The sequence below is a fragment of the Strigops habroptila genome, chromosome 14 (assembly GCF_004027225.2).
Source record: "Strigops habroptila isolate Jane chromosome 14, bStrHab1.2.pri, whole genome shotgun sequence".
Lineage (NCBI taxonomy): Eukaryota > Metazoa > Chordata > Aves > Psittaciformes > Psittacidae > Strigops > Strigops habroptila.
Genome location: NC_044290.2, coordinates 4,116,317 through 4,142,953, shown reverse-complemented (window position 1 = coordinate 4,142,953; position 26,637 = coordinate 4,116,317). Strand labels below are relative to the sequence as shown.

At 43.0% G+C, this 26,637-nt stretch overlaps 2 protein-coding genes across 3 annotated transcripts in view; one reads left to right on the top strand and one right to left on the bottom strand.

Moving 5' to 3' along the window:
- The window catches only part of OGFOD3 (2-oxoglutarate and iron dependent oxygenase domain containing 3), a 40,836-nt gene extending 36,585 nt beyond the window's left edge, over window positions 1-4,251 (top strand). For both annotated transcript variants that reach the window (XM_030506624.1, XM_032920297.1), the window contains one exon: window positions 2,648-4,251. In XM_030506624.1, coding sequence (XP_030362484.1) covers window positions 2,648-2,784 — 137 coding nt within the window. In that variant the 3' untranslated portion in view covers window positions 2,785-4,251. The remainder of the gene's footprint in view (window positions 1-2,647) is intronic.
- LOC115616850 (urotensin-2 receptor-like) lies at window positions 819-26,002 on the bottom strand. The gene is made up of 2 exons (XM_030506623.1): window positions 24,790-26,002; window positions 819-2,829 (listed from the first exon to the last, which is right to left on the bottom strand). The coding sequence occupies exon 1, from the start codon at window positions 25,930-25,932 to the stop codon at window positions 24,841-24,843; it is 1,092 nt and encodes a 363-aa protein (XP_030362483.1). The 5' UTR covers window positions 25,933-26,002; the 3' UTR covers window positions 819-2,829; window positions 24,790-24,840.
- Window positions 26,003-26,637: the final 635 nt, after the last annotated feature.

Sequence of the window (26,637 nt, the reverse complement as noted above, 5' to 3'; positions counted from 1 at the left end):
AGATGTACCTTTATCTGCAATGAATAGTGGCATAGTCATTCTTTAGCATTTGTAGTACAATGCTTCTCTCTTACGAAGCTCAGCATTCACTCTATCAATGTTTCATAGAATGGAGAGCTTAGAGGAACTTCCCTATGCATGTCTTCCTCTCATTCTCAAAGAGAAACCCTGTCACAGCTATCTTAGTTGTGGCAGTGTGTAACACTTTAAAAAGTGCACTTTAAATATTTTGAACGCAATCTCACAGCTAAAACCAGACCTATATTACATATGATCCTACTAACTTGCTAATATGGTTCATAGTTTGGAACTTCAGGGGTTAAAAATCTTAATTCAAAATGGATCAAAAAATAGCTAGAGCAAGGACAGGTTATAACCTAGGAGTAGGTCCACACTTTCTGAAGGAACTTGCTTAGTTGTGGCCTGCGTGCTTTCTTGTACTGATTTAATCTTTGAAGTGGTTTCCACGTACTGTGTATTGAAGCAAATTTATGAAGGGGTCCAGTTTTGGTGTGCTTGAAAGTCCTGGGAGTCATCCTATCTGGTAATAGCCCAGCTTTACTTTATCTTACGTTTTTCCTCAGAAGTCTCTGGGTAATGATATTACCATATATTTATTGACAGTTTAACACTTATACTATTAAAAACACCATGGAGAGAGTTTGCTTTCCTTCAGAGGTTTGCAAAGGAAGTAGGTTTAAAAGAAATTCTTCCCAAGTGGGGAAAAAGTATCTTTGGAAACTGACTAGGCTTCTTCAATGACTCGAAGACCCCAGTTGACACATAGGACCAGATGCACAAGGAGCTATAAGACACCATTTATATGAAGACATATTTATTAAAAGAAAGAAATCAAGACATATTTATAGCCAAAAAAATCCAGTTAACTGGCTTAAACAATACACTGAAACTTGTCTAGCTCTGAATTACTACTACTACTAACAGATCAAATAAAACTTGAAAATCAGTTTAAGGCAAAGCTTTTGGTGAGTAGGTGAGGGACTAATAATAATACTACCTGAATGATGTGAAACATGACACAGGGACTTGCATAAAATCCTTGAGGGTAGCACTGTTCATTCAACTCTTACAGGATAGGAATACATTGTCGTCATTTAGTCTTTCATCCAATAAAGCAGGACACCAAGGTGTAAATGAGCTGTGTATATGAATGAATTTATTCTTTATATATATAGCTTTACTCATTATTGATGTGCAGCCACAGGCAGAGTATGATATGACTTCTGTTTGGCAGTTATGAACGACTCTTTGAACTATGAAAGATTAAAAGTGAACTGGAACTGAATGTGCAAGGGACACAGAGGCTGCTCAGACAGACTTTATTGATTAGTGGGTAAACCGAGCTCCATAAGGCTGGTCTAGCTTCATTCAAACCTTCCATATGTGCTGCTTAGGAGGATGTAAGCAAAGCAACTTCTGGATCTTTGGATCACTTCCAGAAGAGAAAACCAGCTACGTGCCTGGTATCCATTTCTGCAGGGGAGTTTGTGTAATGGCTGGAATAGTTTATCTTGTTGTTGTGCAAATTTTAAATAGGCATCTAAGTGTTTCATTTTGCCTGATTGTGAACGAGTCCCAGGCAGAGTTAATTGTCAACATGAGTTCCCTATGGTAAGCTTTATAGCAAACTGTAATCTCATTTGAACAGTGGAATTAAAGGCCTGAGAAGGGAAATCGCACGCTATGGGGATGAAACTGGTGTGTGTATGAGTATTACTGGCTTTCTCAGGAGAACTTGAGCATCAGTTAACACAACTACAGAGTTGCATCAGTTCTGAGTTACTTGCTAAACATCAAACTTTTATGTTTTCAGAACAGTTTAATAATGTGGAAGTGCAGAGGGCTCCATTCTGCTGTTTCATCAAGTGGGATGCTAATTCATGCTTGCTATCATTATCAAAGTAACTGCATTTCATCTTGGTGCCACTTAAGGCCTGGAGAACCCTAAGGCAGGGTTATGGTCAAAGCTCAGACAGGATGAAAGCAGAGGAGTAAGGTCTTGCATCTATAGAACAATATCCAAGTCAATGCATTGATGGAGTGGCTCTTTCTAAGGACAAGTAATCTGTTTATGACTGATACCTAACTTTCTAACCTGGCTGAATAGCGAGGGATCAGACTGTGCACAAAAAGCTATAGCAAATACTTGGTACAGTGCTGAGAAGCTGCCACAGCTGCTTGTAAACCTGCTGAGGATTTTTTCACTGAAGACTTTTTGCCACCTTCATAGTACTTCTTCCTTCTTTGGTCTAAAATTAGAGTCCAGACTAGAAGGGGAGGAGGGAGGAAATCAACACACTTTGGCAGTCACTAGAGTTGCCTTTTTTTAATGTGAGGCAACTAAGAACTGGCTTCAGATATTCTTGGCTTCCTCCTGCCTTTTATAAACTATGAGATATGGTGGAATTACGTCTCCAGCTTTGTGGCACAAAGGATTAACGTGTTTTAAACAGTACATAAAGCTGTCAGGGTGTAGCATAAGCTCATAACAGTTTGTCTTTGTGATGACTTATGGGCTCTCAGGTAGCTAGGGAACAGCTGGACTGAGACAACAGCAGAACTGTGCAGAGAGCTGATAGCTGAGTGGCAAACTCCATGTCACTGACTAAATACTTTGTCTTTACAGGCCGGGTTTCCTTTTTCACCTCTGGATCTGAGAACCTTCATCGGGTGGAGAAGGTTCACTGGGGCACTCGCTATGCCATCACCATCTCCTTCACTTGCAACCCAGACCATGGCATTGGGGATCCAGTCTTGACGTAATCCCTCTGGGGATGGAACACGAGGTCAAATGGAATGAGAGAAGCCCTGTGAAAGGAGAGGAAAAAGGGACATTACACCTCTTGTAACCTCACATTCAATTAGATTTTTCCCAGCTGCACTAATATATTGTAATACACTTTGTTTTCACATGTCCTTTTTCGTAACTATGGCTAACTGTGCCTTAAAGACAGTCTTAGATTTGGTACATGCTGAAAATGGTTTGTCTTCATGTCCTAAAGGCAAAGGCTACAAAGAAGAGTTCTAGAGTGGGCTCTTTATTTTTTATTTTTTAAATTTATTTTAAAATTCTTCATTTTAAAGGATAGAAACAATCTTTTGGACCATGTCTTGATACGACTCCCCATGCTGCTATTATTTAGTCTCTTCAGTTACTAAGATGACTGTAGGAAGTTTGGCCCAAATTAATAGAGCAAGAGGAGTTTTATTCTTTTGAATGTACCTTCTGCTGATGAATGTGTTCTCCTTAGCATGGGCATTAGTGGGGGATACACCTGTGGTTTGGCTATTGGGACTTTTTTATTCAATTACTACAGATATTTTTCTGCTGCAAACAGGGACTAATTAATACAAAGTCTGAAATACAATTCTCTGGTTGGCCAGAAAGCCTATTCCTTTTGGATTACAAATGCTTTGTAAAACACTTGGAACTCATCTCTTTATTGGGCCTAAATGTAATCTGAAGACCAAGTTGAAGGAAACTCAGGTTTTAGTTATTGTTGACACAACTACAAATCTTGTGTTGTGAAATACTGTGGTTTATCTTGTCCAAAGCAATGTTTTATCTGTTTCAGAAAGTCTCTCAGTAGCTCTTTTTGGACTTCTCTTTTTCAGTTTAGTACAAAGACTTTTTTCTGTTAACTAGGACCATTAGCTTGTGGTTTTCCTTGAATAATAAATTACGACAACTTCGGAGAAGAGAGGATGATTGCACTGGAGTACAGATAAAGTAATAAACAAATCTTGCCAACTACCTTGCTTTCTTATTAAAAGCAAAGATTTTGTAGCTCAGCACATTGATAAGTAAATGGTAGGAAAACCTAACTTTTTTTCAGTCAAGTTCTGAAGCAAAGATGTTGATTTATTTCATTAATAGTCTATATCATTTCTGTGAAACAACTTGAAAATCTATGAATGTGCTTTGATTTTTTTTTTTTTTTTCTTTTAATGCATACAGTTTTCACTTTTTTTAATCTAGCTTTTCATGAAAATAATAAGTATTGGGGGGGATTACACTGATGATCAATATAAGGAGGAATGATGACCGGGCACTTGGACTTGTTCTATTGTGAGTGTTCTCATTTGGTACACCAGCAGGATTAGACTGCTGTAATTTCATTTCTTTGTTCTCAAACCTGAAAAAGGCTTCCTTGTCTGTGCTGACCAGGAAGAATTGTTAAAATAGCTGGATGATGGAAATAATAAAGTATGTTGGGTTCCATATCTTAATACTTGTCTCAAAGCCTGTTAATTCCAAGAAATTTGCATAACTCCCAAGTTGTCTTACGTGAAGCCAGACAAAGAGCACCAGCACCTGCTTTACTGAGTTAAAACTAAATTCTTGATGTTACCTTGACATTTTAGATGTAGGGCCTTTTACAGATAAATATCTGAAAGCAGTGGAATATAAAGATTAAGGGACCTATGTGCATTTAGGTTGGGATTGTCCAGGTTGAGGTGTGATGTTCCAAGACTCTTACTTCCCTGTAAATTCTGCTGCTCTGCAACACTGTCATAGAAATTGCTTTGCCACTTTTAAAAGTGTGTGTTAGTTACTGCTGTCTGTCTCGTGGGCTTTGGGTTGTGCTAAATGAAAATGGCACTTTCGGAACTGCCCTCCATAAACTACTGCTCCACAAAAATCATGTTAGACCACGGGGGAAAACTCAGCTAATCTCCTGGATTGTCATCTTTTGAAGACCCTGTGTGTTGAAATATCTCCCAGACATGGTGCATCTCATGCTATGAATTGACTGACATTCACAAATCAAATCAAGTTAATATTTGTCTTTTGGAGTGTTTAAGCTTCAGTGATGCATTCAATATGATGACTAAACCTGTCAAATATAATTTGGGGGAAAACTCGTGTGCTGTACCTGTGAAGAGAGTTCTTCTTTTGAAAGAGGCATAACAACTCAAGATGCTGTATGTTTTAGTACCAACTGGGATTTTTCTACTCAAAGCTTCAATATCTGGACTACTAAAAGCAACATCTAGATCTGTGAAGAAATTAAATAGCAAATGAGGAAGTACAGTGGAATCAAAGCCTCCAGCAGGAAAACAGTAATTGCAGAAAGGCTGATGTTCCTGGGGCAGAGCAGAATTTGCAGAATTCAATGATCGAACTTGGCTTAACTTACTGTAGTCCACTTAAATACCCTGAATAACTTTTAATTAAGCGCATCATTTCTAAGTTCTTGACAGATAATTCTGCATTTGAAATAATTTAATTTCTGTGTCTCTCTTCCAGGTTCAGCCTGCCTGTGGCTACTGGGAAATGCAGTGCTCTGTTTCTTAGAACCCTGATTATGCTGAGGTCAGGATTTGTTCTGTTTAACCAGCATAAATCTGATGCCAAGCTGCTGGAGACAAGTGCTCTTAATTACACACACGGTGATAGCAGGATTTGCCTCGATGTTTCCCAGTTGTGTGAGAGCCTTTGTAAAGAGCCCTTGTGGTTCAAAGTAAAGAAAGGTCAGTAGTACATATTCGGTGTGAATTGGGGCAAAGTCCTGATGTTAGATTTACAGCCTTGCATACTTGTTACAAGGATTTGGGAATGTTGATTTGTATTTTGAAAGAAAACTATTTGTACTGAAAGGCAAAACCTGCTTGAGAGAAGTCAAAGAGTGAAATAGAAAAATATGGGAGGGGAGCAAGCCAGAGTTTGGATCCATACTGAGAGAGTGAGTGAAGCTTCCCGAGGACTTCTGTGAAATTGTGTGACTTCTGAAACTATTTTTCCATTCAAAGCTTTGGGGGAATATCGGGAACCTCTGTAAAACAAACAGGTATGTGATCAGATGAGGTTTGTAGTGTAAAGCAGCTTTCAATCCTGTAGCATGCATTTTAATTTTTATCCCCTATGACATGACTTTAGGAATTCTGACTGGATTTCTTGGCACTTCTCACGTATAAGATTTTCATTCTGTAAGCAGTTGTGGAATCATTGTGGTTTTGATTCCCCATAAATCAAATGAAGGTTTGGAAAGGTACGTTTATGTTGGGATTTTCCTGAATATGTATTGTCAATCTAAAATATTCTGAGCTCCATCTTGATGAATTTGAAGTGCAGAAATGTTTACCAGGATACTCTACTTAGAAAAATATCTTAATCTGGATTTATAGCAGAAATTTAAGTTGTCTTATTTTTATTTATAAGGTCAAGATCTCAATAGGGTACTGCTCAAGGCTGTAGCACATAATGATGCCCATGTTAAAAGTGTAGTTGAAATGACATTGATAATGACTGTGCTGTCAAGAAAATCTGGTTTAGTTTCTTCCCTTGGAATTTTAGTACATTTGAACTTCCTTATAGCTTTCCTTTTCCTAGTAAATAACAATGACTTTGTTTTTAGTACAGAGTTCCTCACATTCCTCCTACATCTAGATATCCTTACACAGTGTTTATATGTGAAGTGGGTCTCTCTAATGCGCTCGTGTGTAGCCTTGTGCAATATTTTTCTCTTGTCTAAATCCTACGAATAAGCCCAGGAAATGTTGCTGGAGGTCAGGGCTCCTTGGAGGGAAGGAAGTAGAACCAGCCACCTTCCTTCCCTTTCCTCTCCCAAGCAAAAAAGAAATCAATCCCAACTCCTGTCTCCCCATTGAGTCTCTTGTGCGGAAATCCAACCAAACATTCCAAGAGTAGCAGAAGAGTGATTTCTTTTCTGAACCGCAGATGGCTCTGGCATGCATAGAGTGGTTTAGCCTCATTCAGAAAGGCAGCCCTCTTGGGAAATCAGGCTAGGACAGCTGTTGTAAAGTGCCGGGTAATTCTCTGAGTGCCTGGTGCTCCTTGTAAAATACCGTGAAGAACTAGAGCATACTCTGCCTTGTCTCTGTGTTTGTAAACCTTAGGAAGCTGAAAGCTAATTTTACATCTCGTTTGCTGAAACCTGCCAGTCAACTCTTTCGATGATCATCAATTTATGCCTAAAGTATCTGTGTAGGCATTTTTTTAACTTCCATGTGAATGCTGGAGGCTTGTACTAAAGCTTTTCAGGATGGACTGTCCAAAGAAAATAACTGTCTTGTCTCCAAACTGCACATCTATCTTTGATCGTCCATCATCTCCCCTCAAACCACTTATTTAATCTCTCAGTTCTGTCTCAGCACATTTAACCTTTACCTGTAGCATATATTGAACAGGGTATGTAAGCTCAGCCCATTATTTATTCATAGGCTGGCTGGCTGGAACTGAAAAGCAGCTAGCTTTTCCCTATAACCCTTTTAGCCCATGAAGCGTATTAATCTTTAAGAAGAATATCTAACAGTGGTGGAACTGTCAAGTGTTGCTCAACTTTTCAGATTTTTCATTCTTCAGCATTCATTTTTTCCAAATACTCTTTATTTTTCTTCCATTACAGGCATTGTCCATATTTGAAACAACACCCTTTATTTCAGAGATACTTATTTCCATCTTGCCTGTTGTCTTATATAGCTGAAATAGGGATCAGTGTTGCCTGCTGTTGAGCATTCTTGTCTCTCATGATAACTTGTGCACAGTGAGTACTGAATTTTGAAACAGGTAAGAAACTTAATTTCTTCTTTTTCTTTTGTTCTTTGTCAGTGACTATCTTGTATTGATGGTAGAATTGCTCCTTTGTGAACCCTCATTGACTTTAACAGGATGCTACACATGCAGATCAGACTGCAGGGTCACAACAAGAAATGCTTTGCTTGGTTAGTTCTTATTGTGAGATCAATCAAGCAGCCTCGAAGTACCATCTCTTTTATTTTTGTAACCTTTAGATGCATCCAAACAAAGCAAAACCCTCAAAATACTGAGATTTACAGCTGGATAATCTTGAGGTTGTCTAAGCAATCTGGACTGACTGAATCCATGAGCTGCCAGGTCAGATATATTGTTAATAATGAGCTTCACTGAGACCTTCACTGGAGACTTCAAGCTGATGACTCAGTGTAGAAGTACTGAAGGAGCATGCACCTGAAACCATAGTGCCTCGTCTTGAAGAAAATAGCTTATTTATAGAGAAAAGCTGAGATTTATGGAGCATTCCTGTTACTTGCTTCTAGAAATTTCTTGGAATAGGCCTCCAGTGTTCAAAAAGCTCATTTTAGAAATTCATATCCTTCCCATTCTTTTGTCAACTACAACAAAAAAAGCCAACTAGGTTACTAAGGCATGATTTTTCTGGACAGACACCTTGAGAATTTGTCTCTTCCTTGTTCCTCAGTTTATACAATTATATTGAGTTGTATATGTAGATGCCTGCACCCTTTGCTGCTGACTCCACAGAAAAAAATCTTGATGTTTTCTTTTGAGACTGCTTTTCACTGCCTGGGTAAAGTCTCTGGGAGGATTAACACCTCGCAGGTGACCTCCTCAGCGTCAAACTCACCAACCAGACCATAAAATATGGGAGGAATAAACAACGGCAGTTCCTAATGGAGTCATTTTGCCTGTACTGGCTCTGGATGGTGGTTTCTTCCATTCCCTCTAGCAGGCAAATATTATTTCTGATTTATGTTACTGATTTATGTATGTTCTGGGAGTGCTCTCTGCATATTAGGGCTTTAAATATGGTTCACTGAATAACCCCATAAAAAGGCCACATTTGCCAAGTGATGCAAAACTTAAAAGCTGCTGTAAAACCAAACTCTAAGCCCATTTAGTCCTTACACTTCTCAACACAAAATAACTGAGAAAAGCGATCTTGTACTTGGATTATTTCTACTTCACTATGACAGTTCTGTGGGCAAAAAATGTGTTTTTCTTCTTTGTCCCTTTATTTTAAAGAGAGAGAGGAATTAGTTAGCAATTCCTTTCCACAGACAGGAATATGATCAAAATAAACTGTCATTTACTAGAAAAAAGAAATACAAGAAAAGCCAGTCAAGCAGAGGGGTAAGTTAAGGTTAAGATGGTGTTAGACAGAGAGCAGCTACAGGAGCCTTCTCCCATGCTGAAACATCTGCATCAACATTGAGCTGATGTTTTTCCCCCTCCTCAGTCTGCTTTATTGTTTCATTAGAAGGTCAGGCACAGAACTGGCAGCTGTGAGTTTGCAGGTAGCAAAGCTCTTGCTGTTAAAACCCTTCAGAAAATTTTCCATGGGACTTCTTCCTTAGTACCATTTATTGTCCATCTTCTGTTTGAATTAATTGTGAATGTTGAGTATGCTAAAACAAGTCATGCTGCATCCATCCTTTTAAAAAATGATAAATTAATCTTCTGCATGTATCTTGTGTATCAACTGGGCCTTTTCTAGGTGATAGTGTCCCCCCTGTATGACATCTGTCTATTGTACCTTTCCTGGCACTAGGTGGACTCTAGACCTGTAAATAAGAAACAATCCAAGAAGAAATTAAGACTGAATCTGTAAATATACAGATCTATACAGAAGTTTTTCCCTTGGAAAAAGAAAATAAGAGGGTTCAAAAAATTTGGAATTTTCTGAACTGTAAAAAGAACAAAGTTTTATTAATTTCATAATCCTTTAGTTGAGGAGTAGGGGATGTGCACCCGCACTTTGATACTCTCCATTGAGGTTCTACTCTGCTTTTTCATGCTTGCACAGTCTCTGTACATCTAGTCCTCTCCCTGCTTCTTCCCTTTCTAGGTATACACATTTTTTGAGACCTTCATCCATTCAGACCACATGCAGGCAGGGAGAATCTCATTCCTCTGCCTCAGCACAGGCACGAAATAAATGCATGTGGATTTCTCAGGAAAGCTGTTCTCATCTTGAAGCGTGCCCAGCTGAAAGCACGTGGTTGAGGAGGTGATGAAGGCACTCACTCATGTCACATTTATTAGTGCCAAGAGCCTTGAAGTCTTCCATCTTCACAGCTGACTGCCCACTGCCTTCGAGCCTTGGTGTTTTCATCTCTACAACTGGAACTTGAGACCTCTTGACTTTGTTTTCTAAATGCTTTTAGCACCTCCAGATGGCTTGTGAGTCAGTGAATGCCAACGTGCTGCAGAAATTATCACTTTCAATACAAGTTAAACACGTTTCCACTCTGTAGCTAAGATTTTTATCTAGGCTTGGGAGCAGGCCATTAAAACTTATCCTCTTCTAATCATTCTCCTTAAATTAAATACTTCAGCCATAAAGCATGCACAGAAGGGCAGTAATCAAAAGCCTTTCCATAGCTGAACTGTACAGGGAGATACTTTTGTGATGTTCAGGTCTAAATTAATTATTCGGTCCTCTGGTCAGGCCAGCTTTGTGATTTGCAGGATCCCGAGCAGGGCAGAAGCAAAGGAGTTTGACAGTAGCTGTGCTCTTCACCTGACTCCCCTGGAGTGGGGGGGTGTAATAGGACTGTAATTGTGTGGACACATATAACCCTTATATATTAAAGTTACGAAGATAGCCAAGGGTCATGGGGAACAGTAATATCTAGTAATACCTAGTAATATCCTCTTAACTAGACTATTTGATTGAATTGAGCTTTAAAGCCTTGGTTTTAATTAATGGAGTAAGTGGATCAATTATCTTAAGTCTCATTGTCTGCCTCTCCCCTGCCCATTAGCTGAACAGGGTTATTGAACCTCAGTTTTCTTTCCTTCTAGTTGTGGATGGACGTGCAGGGGATGGGTGTGCAGCAGGGAAGAAGGCTCAGCTTGGTTATTAACCTGCCTCCTGAGGCTGCAGTCACTCCTTTCTCTAGACATCCATAGCTACTTCCTAGGCACAGGTGAGGGCTCATTCCTGGTACGGAGGAGGCAAAGGTGGGAGCAGGACTAGGATATTGCAAAATGCTTTAAATGAATAAGATTTTAGTTCTCTATTAGTGATGGCATGCTTGATGAATGCATTCTGAGTAGTCCAGGCTCACCAGACTGGATCACTTAAAAGACAAGTATTTTCCAGTTGTATTCCAGGCCTTGAAGGGGAGGACAGCATGTGTATATCTAAGTCAGCTTTATTCATGAAGCAAGCCAGTGGTTCAGGTTTGCATCAGTGTGACAAGTGAATCTGCCCCTAAATTAGCTGCCTTGACATTGAGAAATACTATTTTGTTGGGAAGAACACAGGTGTGGAAAAAATGCCTCACTTAAAGAGCTTATCTAATCTCAGTCTGCTTCCAGAGTACTAGCCTGACAATACTGAAGTTAGTTCTTTTTAGAGATAACAGCCAAGAATGCTTTCTAACCACATGAGGATTTACTATTTCTCAACAGCTAAAAAGCTGAAACTAATCTGAAATATGGAAACTTCATAAAACTGAGCATTTTGCAACATTGGTGTATTGCAACTAAAAGCCAAGCTCTGTATTGGCACAGGCTTAAATCAGCCCTCGGCATTTTTACAAGTGACTTAGGTGAAGAGTGCTATTCTCTGTATTTCTGCAAAACAAGTTTTAGATTGTTATTATGGGATCTGAGTTAACTGCAGACTTTTTCTAGTCTTAATCCTCCTTAGCGACTGCTCCTGTTCATGTCTGATGATGGGGGAAGGTTTCTGCCTGCCAGCAGGCACCTCCCATACCCTGAAGGAGCTCCCCAGCAGCGAGGGTGTCAGCTCAGCTGCATGACTCTTTCAGGAGACAGTTTCTCTAAACAGTGGAGATGGTGTTTATCCTCAGGGCCAGGACTCCCATCAATTTGCCCAGTTTATGTTGGGAGGAGGCAGTAAAACTGATGCTTACAAGAATTCTGACTGCACACACTCCTGTGTAGGAAGCCAAGAAAACCCTTGTGTCCCTTGGCTCTGCTCACGGTGGGTGGTAGAGACCACCCCAGGAGGAGGTTAAGGGTATGGTGAGGGCTAGATGGTGTGATCTGGCTGTCAAATCTGAAGTGCAGTCAGCAGCTGGGATGGGGAGGACACATCTGGAGACTCTAGGGAGGTGGTGGCAGCAGGAAAGACTCTATGGGGGAATGGGAAATAGTACATGGACTTTTCTATAGGGTTCAGGAAGACATTACAGGTGATGGGAAGGGTGACACTTGCTGCTGAAGAGGTGCTGAGAAGTAGCAAATGCTAAATCTGGGTAATGGTGAGTGCTGAACAGCAAGGTCTGACATCCCAAATGACACTTGATGGGGATTGATACCTTGCAAGTACATGTGGTGGGGAAAGGTAAAGCTAACTGATGGCCCAGGGACCTCAGCAGAGTGTGGGATCCCTTCAGAAGAAGAGACTGAAATAGTTTTTGAGAGACATTTAACTTCCTATTGAGGGTTGAGATCAGTTTGCTGCAGCTTCATCACTGCTCTAGGAGTGGAAGTGGCCCCAAACACAGACATTAACCCTCCAGGGCGTCATATATGTAGTGCTGATGAAGCTAAGGGGGCAAATGAAGCAAAGTCACTTGCCCGGTTGATGGACTATTTGTTTTGCTAAAGTAGATGTCTCAGACTTATTAATTTAGAAAAAAATAACTAATTGAGAAGAAAGAGAATATTCCAGAACATTTCTCTAGTTGAAATCAGCGGATCTCTTGAAGATGTGCCTTATGCCTTGTCCTTGTGTTTAAAAAAAAAAGAAAAAAAAAGAGGAATATTTAAAATCTAAGATCCCACCATGAGCTTCCTCATCTTCTCAGCAGCCTAGACTTGGAGTGGATGAGCTCCATTAATTTGGAGCAGTTTGGCAAAACATTCAAGGAAGGACCCAATGGAGAGTAGTCAACTAGTTATCATTCCAGATCATTTATTCTGCCCGTTTGAGAGTTACAAAGTTTGGATTCCGTTGCATTCAACAGTTTCCCAACCACAGGTAACTGCAGCAATGATGTGGCTTCGTGCTGCTGCAAGGACCCTGTCAAGGTTGTCAGGTTTTAAAATCAACCTGCTTTGACAGCTCTTCTGTTTTGCAGAATTTACCTTGCAGAGTTTGCATAAAAAAGCTGTTTTCCTTTTTTGCAATTATTTTCCTTTTTTACAACATTTACATGAAAAGCAACATACAAGAAGTTCATGGGTGCCTTTGTAAAAGGCTGGTGTGTCTCCAGACATAAGAGGTCTGGCTTATTCTAATATTCTGATATTCTAATAATTCTCAATTCTAATATTCTAATGTCTTCCTAACAGAAAAAATGTTTGCTTTGTTCTGAAGCATATTGTGGAGGATGAGCTTCAGTACAGATTCTTCCTCCTCTTTACTTCGTGTGTACCACAGGCAGCATTGCAGGAGCTGCTACCTCTTGGAGGCTCTAAACATTTTCACTTTGGAAGTCCAAAGGGGATAATTCTGTCAGCTGGCACATGCTAGTGAACACTCTTTACAGCATGGAAGTGATCTGCAGGTGTTCAGAAAGGAGAGAAAAAAGGAAAAGCAAAGCCTCCTTGCACAGCCAAATCCCATGGGTGTACCTGCAGAAGTAGTTACACCTGACTGATACTGTGCATGAAGAATATGATGTGTTAGATTAATCTAGGGTAAAAAAAAAACCCAAAGGAAAATAATTATTTAAAATCTATTAGCTCATTGTTTAAAATTAAGTTGTACTCATCCTGAGCCAAATGATACCTCCCATTTAAGTCCTTCCCTCAAAACTCCCCCCAAAAGTCCTCAAATAAAATGCCTTCAGTTAGAGGCCTGACTGAATTCACATGCAGATACTTGACATCCTTGATGCACCAGTAAAGATGTGACAGTAAGCTGTAAATGCTTTTTTTTTGTCTTGAGCACTGCTTTGCAGGCTCCCCAGAGCCTCTGGGAGTTAGTCCAGGCTCCAGAAAGCATCCTCTGGGTGATAACTTGCTTCCTAAGCCTTAAATTATCAAAAACCTCAAACAGAAGCAGCATGTGCCCAGCAACTCTGTTAGATCAGCAGCCACAGAAAAATGACCAGGGCTCAGAAGCTTTCCTCCTGCTCACGCTTCCTGGGCTCTATTAAATGCTCATACTTTGCTATTTTGTCTGTAATGGCATTTTTTGAATCAGATGAGAATTTGGTCCCTGAAGTGCCTGAGCGCTTACAGGGAAGTTGGTTTTAATTAAACATCTCGCTGGAGACTGATGGCAGCTTCAGAGGGATCTTAATGCCTATGAAGCCAATTGTGGGAGGGTCAGAACTATTGGGAAATAAGGACCAAACTCACGACAGCACAAGGTGAAGAGCGAGGCCCATCTAGATGACTGAAGTCCAAGACTAAAGAGAAAGCATTCCTGCTTCCCAGGCAGTGTGGGTAAGCAGAGGCTTTCAAATCCAGGAAAGGTGAGCACTGTTTTGGAAGGCTAAATTTAGCAGTGATTAAAGGAGCTCTTAATTAACCAAATACTCCCCTGCCTTCCCAAATGATTCAGTAACTGAACAATTACAATGAGCTCAGCAAGTAATTACCACCTATTGCAGGCTCTGCCCTTGCCAACTGCAGCCTCAGAAACCACCAGCTGTTCATGTGCTGGGAAATGAAGTCCATGAAGTGTGAGTCAAGTAATTGAAAACTGAACAGGAAAAAACCCCACAGCTTCAGAGGCAGCGTAAGGAAAACTGCTCCCTAACGCTGAGCCATTAAGCGTATAGTCCCTTCCCTACTGAAGATCCATCATAAAAATTATTAGTGTGGATTGAAATGCTGTTTTCATGGGTGCTTTCGCAAAAGATATAAAGGTTCCTGATGGTTATTCTGCTTCACGAGCTTTACAAAGCCTCCCTGGGGGCTAATATGCATCTCTAAAGACAGAAGCTGCTACCTTACTCACTGACCAGAAAGGAGAAAACTGAAAGTAAAGCCCAAATCCTCTGAGAACACAAGTCTTAAAGGTATTTCTAGCTGCAGCAGGGTAAAAGTTGTTGGATTGTGAATTCAGCTATTTACTGGTCTGAACAGTATTTTAAACAAGAATAAGCTCAAGTGCATTGAAGCTTTTCACCCATGATTTTAACAACAGGTTTGAAGATGTCATTTCACAAGTGCTACTTTTCAGGGCCCATCAGTTGTATTGGTTTATTTGCCCGGGGTGGACAGTGAAGCTGATGGGGACAAGAAATAATTATTTTTGGCTTGATTGGAAAAATGGCTTAATCCTTTAAACCCACAAGACTGCAAAACCAGACGTACCAACCTAAATGAGGGCACAGAGGAGGTTGAGGCTGGAGCAACAGTAAGGCTTGTCAAATTATTCTCCTAGCTATGCAAACATAGCTTCTGTAATGTAGTTGAAGGATTTGCTTATAGCAATCACACTTGCAGAAACACGCCTGATTCCTGATTAGGTTCTGGAAATCAATAGAGACTTCTGCCTTCCCTGCAGACAGCCTGAAACAACAGATTTGAAATTAAAGAGGCAGGCAATTTCCCCAACACCTTGCAACTCTCACTGGAGTATTAGAGTCTGACGGGTGGTAGTTTTAGCTATGGAGCAAATTGGGGACGGAAGCAGAGTCCCTGGAGGAGGCTGTAACTTGTTGCTGAGAAGGAAATGTAACTCAAAGGACAGAACATGCAGAGACAGAACAAGAAATCATAAGATTAAAGTAAGAACACCAAAGACAGAAACATGCTAAAACCAGCCACATTTCTACTGAACAAATAACCTAAACAGTCATGTTTGAACCATGATCTTTCTGTTCAACCTCTCTTCAGCGTGGGCAGGAGATTACATCTATGGCAAGCGATGGGAATGCACATCGTTAAGGCAGGTCCTGGAATGAAGTCTGTAATTATACATAGACCCTCCACAGGCTGACTCTGAATGCCACGCAGCTCCGAGATAAGCATTTACTGAAGAACGTGTCAGAAGATAAAAATGCCTATTAAGATGCTGCTTTGAGATCTAAGTTAATGTGCTTGTGGCAATGAGCTTCTCTCTTTCTTTCTGCGTCCGTCAGAGGGGCAGAGATACGCTGCTCCTAATTGCTCTGTGCTGCCACTGTAATTCCTCACCCTCCATCCTGAGGGCTTAGTGGAGTTCAGAGCCTCCCACACTGGGTTTACTTGTGAGCACAATGAATAGAGCAAGAAGGAAGGAGGGCTGCAAGGAAGTCAAGCTGGGACTTGGCTGCATCTTGAACGGGGCACGTGGTTGTCAGATCAACCGCTGGTTCTGCACCAGGATCCTGCCAGGAGGTGAGATTTCAACACACTGTTAAGTTCCTGGCAGCTGCCTGTGCACTGTCTGCTCTGGAGCCCCCTTGGGTGCCATCTCACCCCTGTCCTATTTTCATGCCAGGTGTAAAGCCTCATTACTAGAGGCAGCATGATGGTGATGTAGTATTGCCATCCTGAGCCTCCTCTCAGCCTAAAGCAATTTCTCTGTGCTCTCATTAAGATTAATGAATAATTCAGTGTGACACACTAACTATTTCCCTCTTGCATTTTGAGGTAGGGCACTTGTCAAAGCCCTTCTCCCCACACCCGAGGCCCCTCTTGTCCTGCTTCCACAGGCCCTGCTAGGGCTGTGAACATGGAGAGCAGAGTCAGGAGGACACAGTTTCCCAAAGCTGTGAAGTTACAGGTTTAAAGTTTTTCTTGTCTTTTATTGGACTAAACCCAAGACTTCTCACAGGTTTGAGGGTTGGGTTTTTTTCTGAGTAACAGAGATAGATACTGAATACCCAGGGTGCACAGTGCCTCTTACAGGAAACATTCACTTTATATGGATGGAGGTAAAAGATCAAGTGATGCTCCAGCAATGTCCTCAATCCTTCCACTATGGTCCCCCCCATTTAAACCAGACCTGCAAGCAGCTTTTCCCCTACTACTGGGCTCTGTACACTGTGGGGTTTCACTTTCTCATCCTGCCTAAAATTAGCTGCTGCAAAGGTCGAGGAGGCGCTTTTAAGTTTGAGACGTGTTTGCCATAATAAACTCGCCCTTGTATTAAAACAAGCAAACAAATGAAAACAGCCAGGCAAAGTTAGTGGGTTGCTATTTCTTCTGCTTCTGTTGTTGAGAATTACTCGTGCTGTGCCTCAGGCGGAGGTTCCTCAACAGATTTAATCATTCTAAAAAGATGCCAACAACAAAATGTCAGGGAAGCTCTGCTGTATTCAGCAATCAGTGATGAGCGTTGGGATAATTCTTTCTGTTCAGCCTCCTCTGCACCACGATCCTGCTGTTAGTGCCCCCAACCCATAATCTGGGGAAGAAGAGGCTCCCAGGAGGTAAGGAAGAAAGATTTTGCTTCCCTACTGTACCTCCTGATATTGTTTCTTGCTCGAGGAGGGGCTTTAGAGAGGGTAAGGATGCATTGAAATGATGTTTTTATCAGGAAGCTCGTCTCAGCTGTGTTCCCAGTGAAGCCAGCTGCGCACAGCTGCCACTGCTGTGGGGTAAGCAATCATCTTTGCCATTAATTAGAAACCAGCCAACTACCATTAATCAAAAATGGAGACGTTCTGGTACACCCACATTTCCTCTGTTTGACCATTAATAGCTAACCTGAACCCTAAGTCATCCCTACAAGTAGGCCTTTCACCTTCTGCACATTTAGCACCTCTCATCCAAGGATCTCAGAACATTTCACACACATCAGTGACATCTTCAAACACTTGTGCAGATGATGGAAATGGTGTTGCTGTTTTCTAGGCACTTAGTGAACAGTGGCGGAAGAATAAGCGAGTTCCCTGAGATCACAGTATAAGTCAGCAGTGATTTTCTATGAGAAGCCAGGACTTCTGACCTTTCCTGGTTTAAGTTAATCTCCCTCCAGCTCTGATGGTGAGTGCTATCTCGGTAGGCGTCTCCAGCATCAACTCCCTTCGAAATTTCTGGATTTTATTAGCTCTCTTGCTCTTAGCCTATCTGCTTACTTATCAACAGCACTAGTGCCCTGGGGATGAATGGCCTGTAAATCCCCACCAGCAGATGATGTGAAGGAAGAGACAAATATATACACTTGAGTGGGATCAGATAACTGCTGCTACCATGAGGCATGATACAGGCAAGTGCTGTGGACTCCCATGGACTCCTGCTACTGCTCCTTAATCTGAACATTGTCCAGGGGCAAAAAGGTTCTTTCAGAATGTGGTGGTTAGAGGTAACTAGGGTTCCAGCTGATTTTAGAGTAATGCCATTCCCATTTTCCCTTCCACAGCATTAACTGAAAGAAAATAAATCTGTTATAAAGAAAAAGCAGAAACTCAATTTAACGCTAGGGTTACAGGGATAGTTGGGAGCTGCCAGCCCATACCCCTTGAAGGGAGGATGCTGCAGGACTCGGCACTGGAGCTGGTAGTGCCCACTGCCACGCACAGCTTTTCTGGTGGGACCTGCATGTCCCTGGAGGTTTAGGTGTCCTCCCTCTACGTGTGTCTTCAAGAGTGTCGCTGTCTCTCCCCTTTTAGCATTACTGCTTTACAGTTAATTTACCTTCTTCATTCTTCCAGATTTTAAATTCAGTGTAGCCTGAGAAGTCATTGCTATGTAGTGTCTTTTCCTGGGAGGCTTCTTGCAAGAGCCAACTCTGTGCTTCTCAAATGTCAAGCTGATATTTAAAAAAAAATAAAAGGCATAGAATTGGTGTGAATTTGATGGATGTCCCTGGTGAGGTTTGCAGGGGTGCATACACGAAGTGGTAACTGTCTCCAAAAGGCTGTGTTTATGAACACACCACATTTAGCTTTAGGAATCTCCCTTGCTTTGTTTGGATGAACTCATGTTTGGCTTGAGTTAAGAATTCAGGAGCTGAATTCAAGATCGTAACAGGAATGCACAAGGAAAGGCTAACAACAATGCAGAGAGACACTGGCCCAAACAAGCTGAAACAAACTGAGCGTATTTTACTTCTCCAGCATTAACACCACTCTGGGTTTAGAATTGTATCCTCTGCCAAGCACTGTTACAGGCTGTTATTACTGGATGTTTGATTTTTGCATAAGCTTATTACTACTTTCCCTCCAGGTATCTTGATCGAGGGGTTTGGGTGGGACCTTCTGCAAGTTCAGCTTTCTCTAATAATTTCAACAAATGCTTCCTAACTCTTCACCTTGTTTCTCACTGCAGAAGCACTCCTAGTGTTTACAAAAAAATGTTTCATTTAAATTATAAATTGAGAGAACCAGAAAAATAGAGCCCAAATGCCAGAAGAGTTCTTTGGGATTATTTTCTCCCTTTCCTCTTCTAATTGTCTTGGATGGGGAAAAAAGGGAAAATGTTACAGTAGTTTTGCTTTGGTATATCCCATTGGGAACCTTTTTTTGGGGGGACAAGACAGCTCTAGCTGGGACCACAGATCACAAAGCTCAGTTCTGACTATTCAAAACCTGCTGAGATGACATTAGTCTCCCCTAAAGTTATAAACCCCATGCTAGAAACTCGGTGTGGGCAGAAAGCTGGATTGTTGAGCAGAAATATTTACATTTAAAATAACCCTTTAAACATATGTCCCTTTTTTTAATATACTTCAATAACTTCTTTCAGTGTTGGGAATCTGACAGAACCTTGTGGCATCCTAAGGGTTTGGCTGAGCGAGCCGGCAGTGAGCTCCTCCATCAGCTCTCACAAAACCCAGCCTGGACTATCCACCCCCCCCGACACTTTGCTACCAACTGGCACATCCTTTCTCCCCTCTGTGTTTTAGATACATTCCCAAACAAGGGCAAAAAAGCTTGTATAATGGTAATAACAATAACTTTAAAGGGTACTTATATCCTGTGAAGCTGCAGCTATGATTTTGAAGACAAAGCAATATATTTCTTATAAGACACAGCAATTAACTCCATGTCTCTCCTATTCCCTAGAAAAACTTGAAACTAACAGCAACGACCAATATTATAAAGCAAAAACCCCTTCCATCTAGGCTAAGCTGTATTTAGTCACCAGCTCTGGGTGTTTCTGTGGGTGCTGGCAGTGTGGGTGCTGTGCAAAATGGCAGGAATAAAGTTAGTCTAGGTTCAGTATGGAAAGAAACGTGGGAGAGGGAAGTTAGCACTTGGGAGTGGGCTTTGTCTTCAAAACAGGCTTTTCGCTTTCAGATGTTGTAGTAATGTTATACTTTGAAGATACTAAGTGCTATTCTATAGTTTAGGTTGTGCCCTGGTGGTGTGGAACCTAAAATAAAAAGCCAATTTTCTTCCCAAGACCTCAGGATGGAAGGTTGCTGCTGCCACCAGAGGGACTCCAAAATACAACGGTAGGAGCCGAGCACCCCTGAACCAGCCAAAATTCCCGGCAAAGACGTCTGACTTTTTGGGGCTGTTTTTAGGATTTCTCAGGTGCTGTGTGATCTGCTTCCATGACATGAGGGCTGGACTGGGGTATAAGGTTTATGCACTTTCTCCTCTCATAATGCTAATGGAATAGATAATGAATTTAGTCATCCTGCCTGTTCTCCTTGGTTAATGCAACTGGGCAGCAAGCTGTGCATTTTGTAGTGCACAAGGTACAAAATGCTCCTAAAATCACCCCTTTTTCACTGGCTTCCCTGGTATTCAATCACGCACTAAGCACCAAAAATGACTGCTGGAATAGGAATTAGAATATTAAGGATTTGCTTGCACTAATGATTAAATTGTAATGTGGGGCTTTTGAGCATTTGTTGCAAATTTGGTTTAAAAAAGTGGGGAGACATAATAAAAAAATGGTGCGACTTAAGATGAAGTCTGCAAAAATTCAGTCAATTTCAAATGGATTCTCCTGTGTCTGGTGAAAACAACCATTCACACTTGTCCCACAAAGGACTGGTGTTCTCTCTTTTCAAGTGAAAGTGGAAAAGTTGTCAGGGTTGCAGCAGGTACTACCTTAGATCAAAGGAAGGAAAGAGCACTCAGGATGAAACTGCATTTCTTTCACAGTCTGGGTTGCCTTTTTGTCTTTTTTTAATCATAAACCCCTCAACCCTCAGGGGTGCTGGGAAAGATTATCTAGAGATTAAACTAATTTCTTTCTCGTAAAGCACGTATGGAGTTTTGCAGTGACAAGCTCTGGCCCAACAAGAACAATGCTGTTGCCTTGCCTAAAATATTACCATTTCCATTTTGCTGAAGGACTGCTGAATCCTGCAGCAAAATATCATTGATAAGTTTTTAAAAAGCATTGAAAACCATAGGATTACAGTGATTTGGGTACGATAAATGATCCTAGGGTACATATAGCTTGCCTTCTTGGAATGTAGAAGAATAGAATCATAGAGTAGTTTGGATTGGAAGGGACTTTAAAGCTCATCTAGTTCCAACCCCCCTGCCATGGGCAGGGAAACCTTCCACTAGAGCAGGTAATAGCCAAAGTAGCATTGTTTACAATGAAATTCACACATTTTGCTCAGTTACAGCCTGACAGATTTTCCTGTTGTTACTTCAGCCCCCTGGCCTGGGATACTTCAGATTTACCATAAGTGACAAGATGTGGAGTTTGTAAAGTCCCATCTGGTTGTGTGTCTATCTCAATTTTCATACCTTTCTGTGGCCTCTGTGGTTGAGGAGACAAGATGTGTTTTTAATCTCATTATTTTGGGAGTTTACTTATCCTTTTTAGTGTTGGGGATAGGTAAAACCTCTCCCTCACGGAGGAAATAGCCTGAGCTGCTTTACAGCAGTTTTGCATGGCCTGCACACAAGGACATGTGCTTATGAATACTGAATCCTACCAAGCCAACACCCTCCCCAAAATACTCTGGGTGAGGAGTGGGCAATGCTACCCCTTACAGGTGGCTGGACAGGACTCTCTGCTACAGACAGGCAGCAGCAATCCCCTTCCAAAGCTAACTAATTTGTTTAATTTTGATTAATTTGGTTTTGTTGTTAAAGGAAGATACACAAAGTCTGTGTCCTCATCTCCAAAACATGAGCACATGAAGGAGAGTCAAGGCTTGCCCAATTACAGACAACAGGAACTCAGTTAAAACCTCTGCTCTTGCAGGATATTTATGGAGTGGGTTAAACCTACTGACTTTTGGCAGTTTAACTGGTCTGATGGGGCAATAAGAGGGATGTTGTTTACGTAATTCATCTTTTAAATTGAGCTCTGATCCCTGGGAGTACGAGAGGCTCCTGGGGAGTCGTGTTTGCACCATGTCATGTTCCATGGGCTGCTGAAGAGCCATCAGTCGTTACACACAGCAGCATCTTCTGCTTGCTGGCCAGTTAAACAGGCTCTCCTCTGCCCCAAAACCGCTTTGGGGGCATCGTCAAATTTACCGGTTCTCTCACCAGAGTAACCTTGTAGGATGGGAGAGAGAACCAGTGCTGAGATGGGACTAGGATGCAGCACATACTGGTTGAAAAACCTACTGAGTGACAAATATCTAATATTTTGCCTTTCATCTGGATGCTTCTCCATCAACCCTTTGATGTTTAATGCTCTGATGATGTGGCACAGAAAGCACATCCTCCACACACTGTTTGTGACGCTGAGCAGGGTAGCAGAATCACTTCTGGGGGCTGATGTCTTGGGAAGTATACCCCAAATCAAATCCTTCTGTTTGCTTATCCCCAAATTAGGTTACAAGTATAGATCTCACCTGCTCTGCATTTTCATGCCTTTTTTCCTAAGCATGACTTGTTTTCTGTTTCCTCTTCTTACTAATAACTATGTTTATTGTTAAAGCAGAAAGTGTACTCCCTAATACTCTTTTTGATACCTACACAGCTCTTTCATCATTTGCTTCCCCTTCCATACCTGTTAACAGGTATACAATACGCTTTGCAACTGTTTCATACATGGTAATCATCCATACTACAGAAGCCTTGTAATGCTGTGGTGGCTATGTGGGCTTCCAAAGACCTTCTCCTTGGGCTGAGCAATAGAAATCAAGACACATCAGCACTGTGTCAGGGCAGGATGCACATCAGGATGGGTTTTTCTTTCTATAGCCATAAGGAAATATAATTTTCTTTCTCAGGGTGGGCAAATGGCATGTGCGACCTGGAAGGGCTGCAGCCAGGATGTCTGTCCGGCCCCACCATCACGCTTCCCAAGAGCAGGATGGCACAGCACACCTTATAGATGACGCACGTTCTCCAACCTTCCCACACCACCTTTTAAGTCTTATCTTTGTTATTCTTATATGGGAGTGACTTCCAGCCTCAGAAATGGGAAGCAAAGGAAAAGTAACAATGACTTCAGAACTCATAATTAAAAAAAGAATTAGTTCCTGAAAAGTTGTTCCTAAAAACTGTTGAAGCCTGAGCTCCCTGCCAATTCCCAGCATGAACTGTGTGCTACTCCCCCTGTTTCGCATAAGGAAATGGGCTCCATTAGGTCTGTTTATTCTTCCCCGCCTGGTAGTCCACACAATGCTGGAACATGATAAAGTGGTCACCAGCATTTCAAAGACAGTCACATGATTACAAGTAATATGAGCAAGGTGAGTTACTTATTCCCCTCTCCCCAAAAAACACCCCAACAACTGCATCTAGAAGAAGAATGCCCGACTCCTGGCACAGGAACGTGTGTCCCTGGTCTTCATCCAACATGTGCCCTGAAGGCTTTATTTTTCTGCTGTTAGCTGAGTGTGTAAAATCCAGCATGTTGCTGGGCTGTGTTCTCTGCTCCCAATCCCAGGCTGTGGTGTCGGCACTTTGTGTCTCTGCTTTAGCACAAACATATCCTAAAGTTTGGTGTGTGACACAAGAGGATCACCCAAGGACACAGGAACAGAGAGATACAGCAGGGCTGGAATGGCACTCCTCTCAAGCACACAGGGGTTGGAGTATGCCATAAGAAAGTGCAAATGACTGTGCCTTAAGCAATTGTCAGTAGTCCCTGGGTACCAGTAGCTGCCAACAATAGTTTATGCAACTCATATCGTGCTTCACCTATCCCCAGAGCCTGCCCCTGAACATGAAAGAGGAATACTGAACACAACTTCATCCCTACATGCATGAGCTCTGCAGAGAACAGCTGGGAACAGCAGCCTCTCCCCTGGTAAATACACCACCCAGGCTGGGGGAAGAGACCATGTGAGGGGAAACCTGATGACGGTCCAGTTTTTAGTCAGCAGTTATTTTATAAACTGAGGGCTTACAATTGTTTAGATGCTTACAGGCATCTCTAGTATCTGTGGTGAGGATTTTCTACGGGGAGAAAATAAGCAGAATACATTGAGGAAAAATGTTTCTCATCAAATGTCATGAATAAATTTATCCCTTTTATGATGAGTCCCATGATACAGGATTCAGTCAATTTTCTTTGAACCTCAGGTCTTTGAGTGATAGGATTATATGACATTTTTCTTACTTTTCAAGGTAAATTTTCAGTTTTTTAAGCCCTGTTGACTGTTAAGAAAGGGACCAACTTAAAATCAGTGGCAAATTCAAATCACCTTAGGTAGAAACATTAAAAAAAGTACAGGGCTTTTTTTTTTTTATATTTTAATATAATCCTGTGGTTTCTGACAGCTTACCTTGTGGGTTTTGAATGCTTGGAGTTCAAAGTGCTGCTGCAATGAATTTTAAAATAGAGACTTTAAGCTTGATGAAACTGTAGTGCAGTATAAGGTAATAGGAAAAGGGGCTTAAAGGTCTCTTTACACACTCTAGAAACAGATAACAGTAATAGATAGGGCAAACCCAAGGCTTCCAGCTAAATTAAGCAATACCAGGACAATTTCAGACCTTTGCAGATCTGACCCAGCTGTAGCTCAAAGACAGCACTGAGAAACCACGCAAGAGGAAGGGTGTGCAGAGCTGGAGCTGGGCAAAACTCAGCAAAGCATGGAAAGAGTTTGTGATAGAACCCAACTATGTATCCACCTCATCTTCTGCACCCGAAACCCTGCAGGGTTAGTACTGGGTGGCTGCTGGCTCCCAACAGGACCCCCCCTTACAGCCCTAAGCCAGACGGAAATTTGGATGCATCTCATAGTGCTTGGCTTCACACAACTTCTTGCCCCTAACTGAAGTGACTGCCAGAAATGAGGTTTTAGGACCCTTTAGGGCTAAGGGGTCCCAAAGCCCTACCTTGGCCAGACGCTTTGCTGGTCCTGGTGTCTCTGGAGCACCTCCTCTTCCTCACTTGTCCTTCAGCGCCGTCATGCCCAGGGCCTCCGAGCTGTAGTCGTACTGGTTGCTGGAGGACATGGACCGTCCCCAGGAGCACTGTAGGTTGGAGCCCCTCTTGCGAAAGGAGGATGTGAACCTGTAGAAGTTGCGGTGCCTGTTGCGCAGGTACTCCCGGTAGTTTTTGGTGAGCAGAGTGTAGAGGAAGGGGTTGATGCAGCTGTTGCTGTAGGTCAGGCAGGTCACCAGGTAATTAATGCACTTTTGGGTTTGGGTGGTGAGCTGGAGGGAGCTGCTGTAGAGTCGCACCAGCTGCCAGATCCAAAATGGCAGGAAGCAGGCCCAGAAGACCAGCACGATGCTGAAAATCATGATGAGGACCTTCTGTCGGGGGGACCTCTTGCTCTTCTCCTTGTGGGGGGGGTTCCTCTGGGACTCTAGGTATGTCCTGGCCAGGCGCGTGTAAAGGAATCCAATGATGATTCCTGGGGCCATGATGCTAGTGCTGAAGAGCACTGTCAGGTAGGTCCGGTAGGCGTCCACGCTCCAGGTGGGTGCACACATCCTCTTCACCTTGCCTTCTGCCTTTCCCCCCTCGGTCAGGGTGACCATCAGCATCATGGGCAGAGTAAGGAGCAGTGAGACCGACCAGACAGCCCCCGCTGTGACTTTCCGGTAGCCCCGTGACCTCTTCAGCGTGTCCAGGGGCCGGGTGACGGCCAGGTAGCGCTCGGTGCACATCAGAGTGAGGGTGAAGATGCTGGCATGCATGGTGAGCAGGTCCAGGCTGAGCAGGATGCGGCACCCCAGGTCCCCGAAGTACCAGTCCTGAGCCAGGTAGGTGCAGACGATGAAGGGGATAGTGGAGAGGTAGAGCAGGTCGGCCAAGGCCAGGCTGACGATGGAGCTGTACATAGGGGCGGCGCAGCGAGCGGAGTGGCACATCACCACCAGCGTGTACACGTTGCCCGCCACGCCGGCCACGTACATCACCGACAGCACCGTCCCGAAGGCCGAGGGGATAAGCAGGGGGCCGCTCCCGGGGCCGCCGCCGCCGCCCGCCGAGGCGTTGCCCCCCGCCGCCGCCGTCCCGTTGGGCTCCATGGGCGGCGGCGGCGGCCCCGGCAGCCTCGCACCAGCCCCGGAGCTCCCGGCCCCGGCGGCGGCCGCTCCGCCCCCCGCGGGAGGTAGGGCGGTACCGGGCTGCCCCCGGGGGAAGGGCCGCCCCCCGCCCCGCCGAGGCTCCGGCAGCGCGGAGCGCAGCGGGCAGGTGCCGTCCCGGGGACAGCGCGGATGGTGCGGAGCGAGGGGGGCTGCCGCCGAGGTACCCTCAGCCCCGGCGCTGGGGGTAAACCGCGAGCGCCCCGTTCTCCTGGGTTTCTCTCAAAAGCCGCCCGGCAGATGCAGGCTGCGGGAGGTTCCTCGAAAGTTTTCCCGGCCGCTCTGCTGTAATTCGGCTTTTCCCTCCCGGGTTTACGGCGCTGGCGACAGGACCCGTGGCTCCGCTTCAAGTCATCAGTCAGAAATCGCTGTGGTCAACAGGCAGAGCCAGTGGTGCCCCCGGGTTTCTCGGGCAAGACAGCACACTGTGTATCAGACACAGCCAGGGATAGAGCGAGCCGGAGGTGGATGCAAAACCGGGGCTGAAAGAGACGCTTATTTTTTTAATTTTTTATTTTATTTTTTTCGTGGAAATAGCTTATCTTCTGAATTTTACCCTGAAAAGCATGGCGATGTTATAGCAAGATTTATATTTGAGCTTTAGTGACAGCTGATTCGCCTGGAGAGGGTGAAGTTCAGAGTGTGATG

What these genes read in the sequence shown, in the direction of transcription:
- LOC115616850 (XM_030506623.1), bottom strand. Translation starts at nt 25,932, where the DNA reads ATGGAGCCCAACGGGACGGCGGCGGCGGGGGGCAACGCCTCGGCGGGC.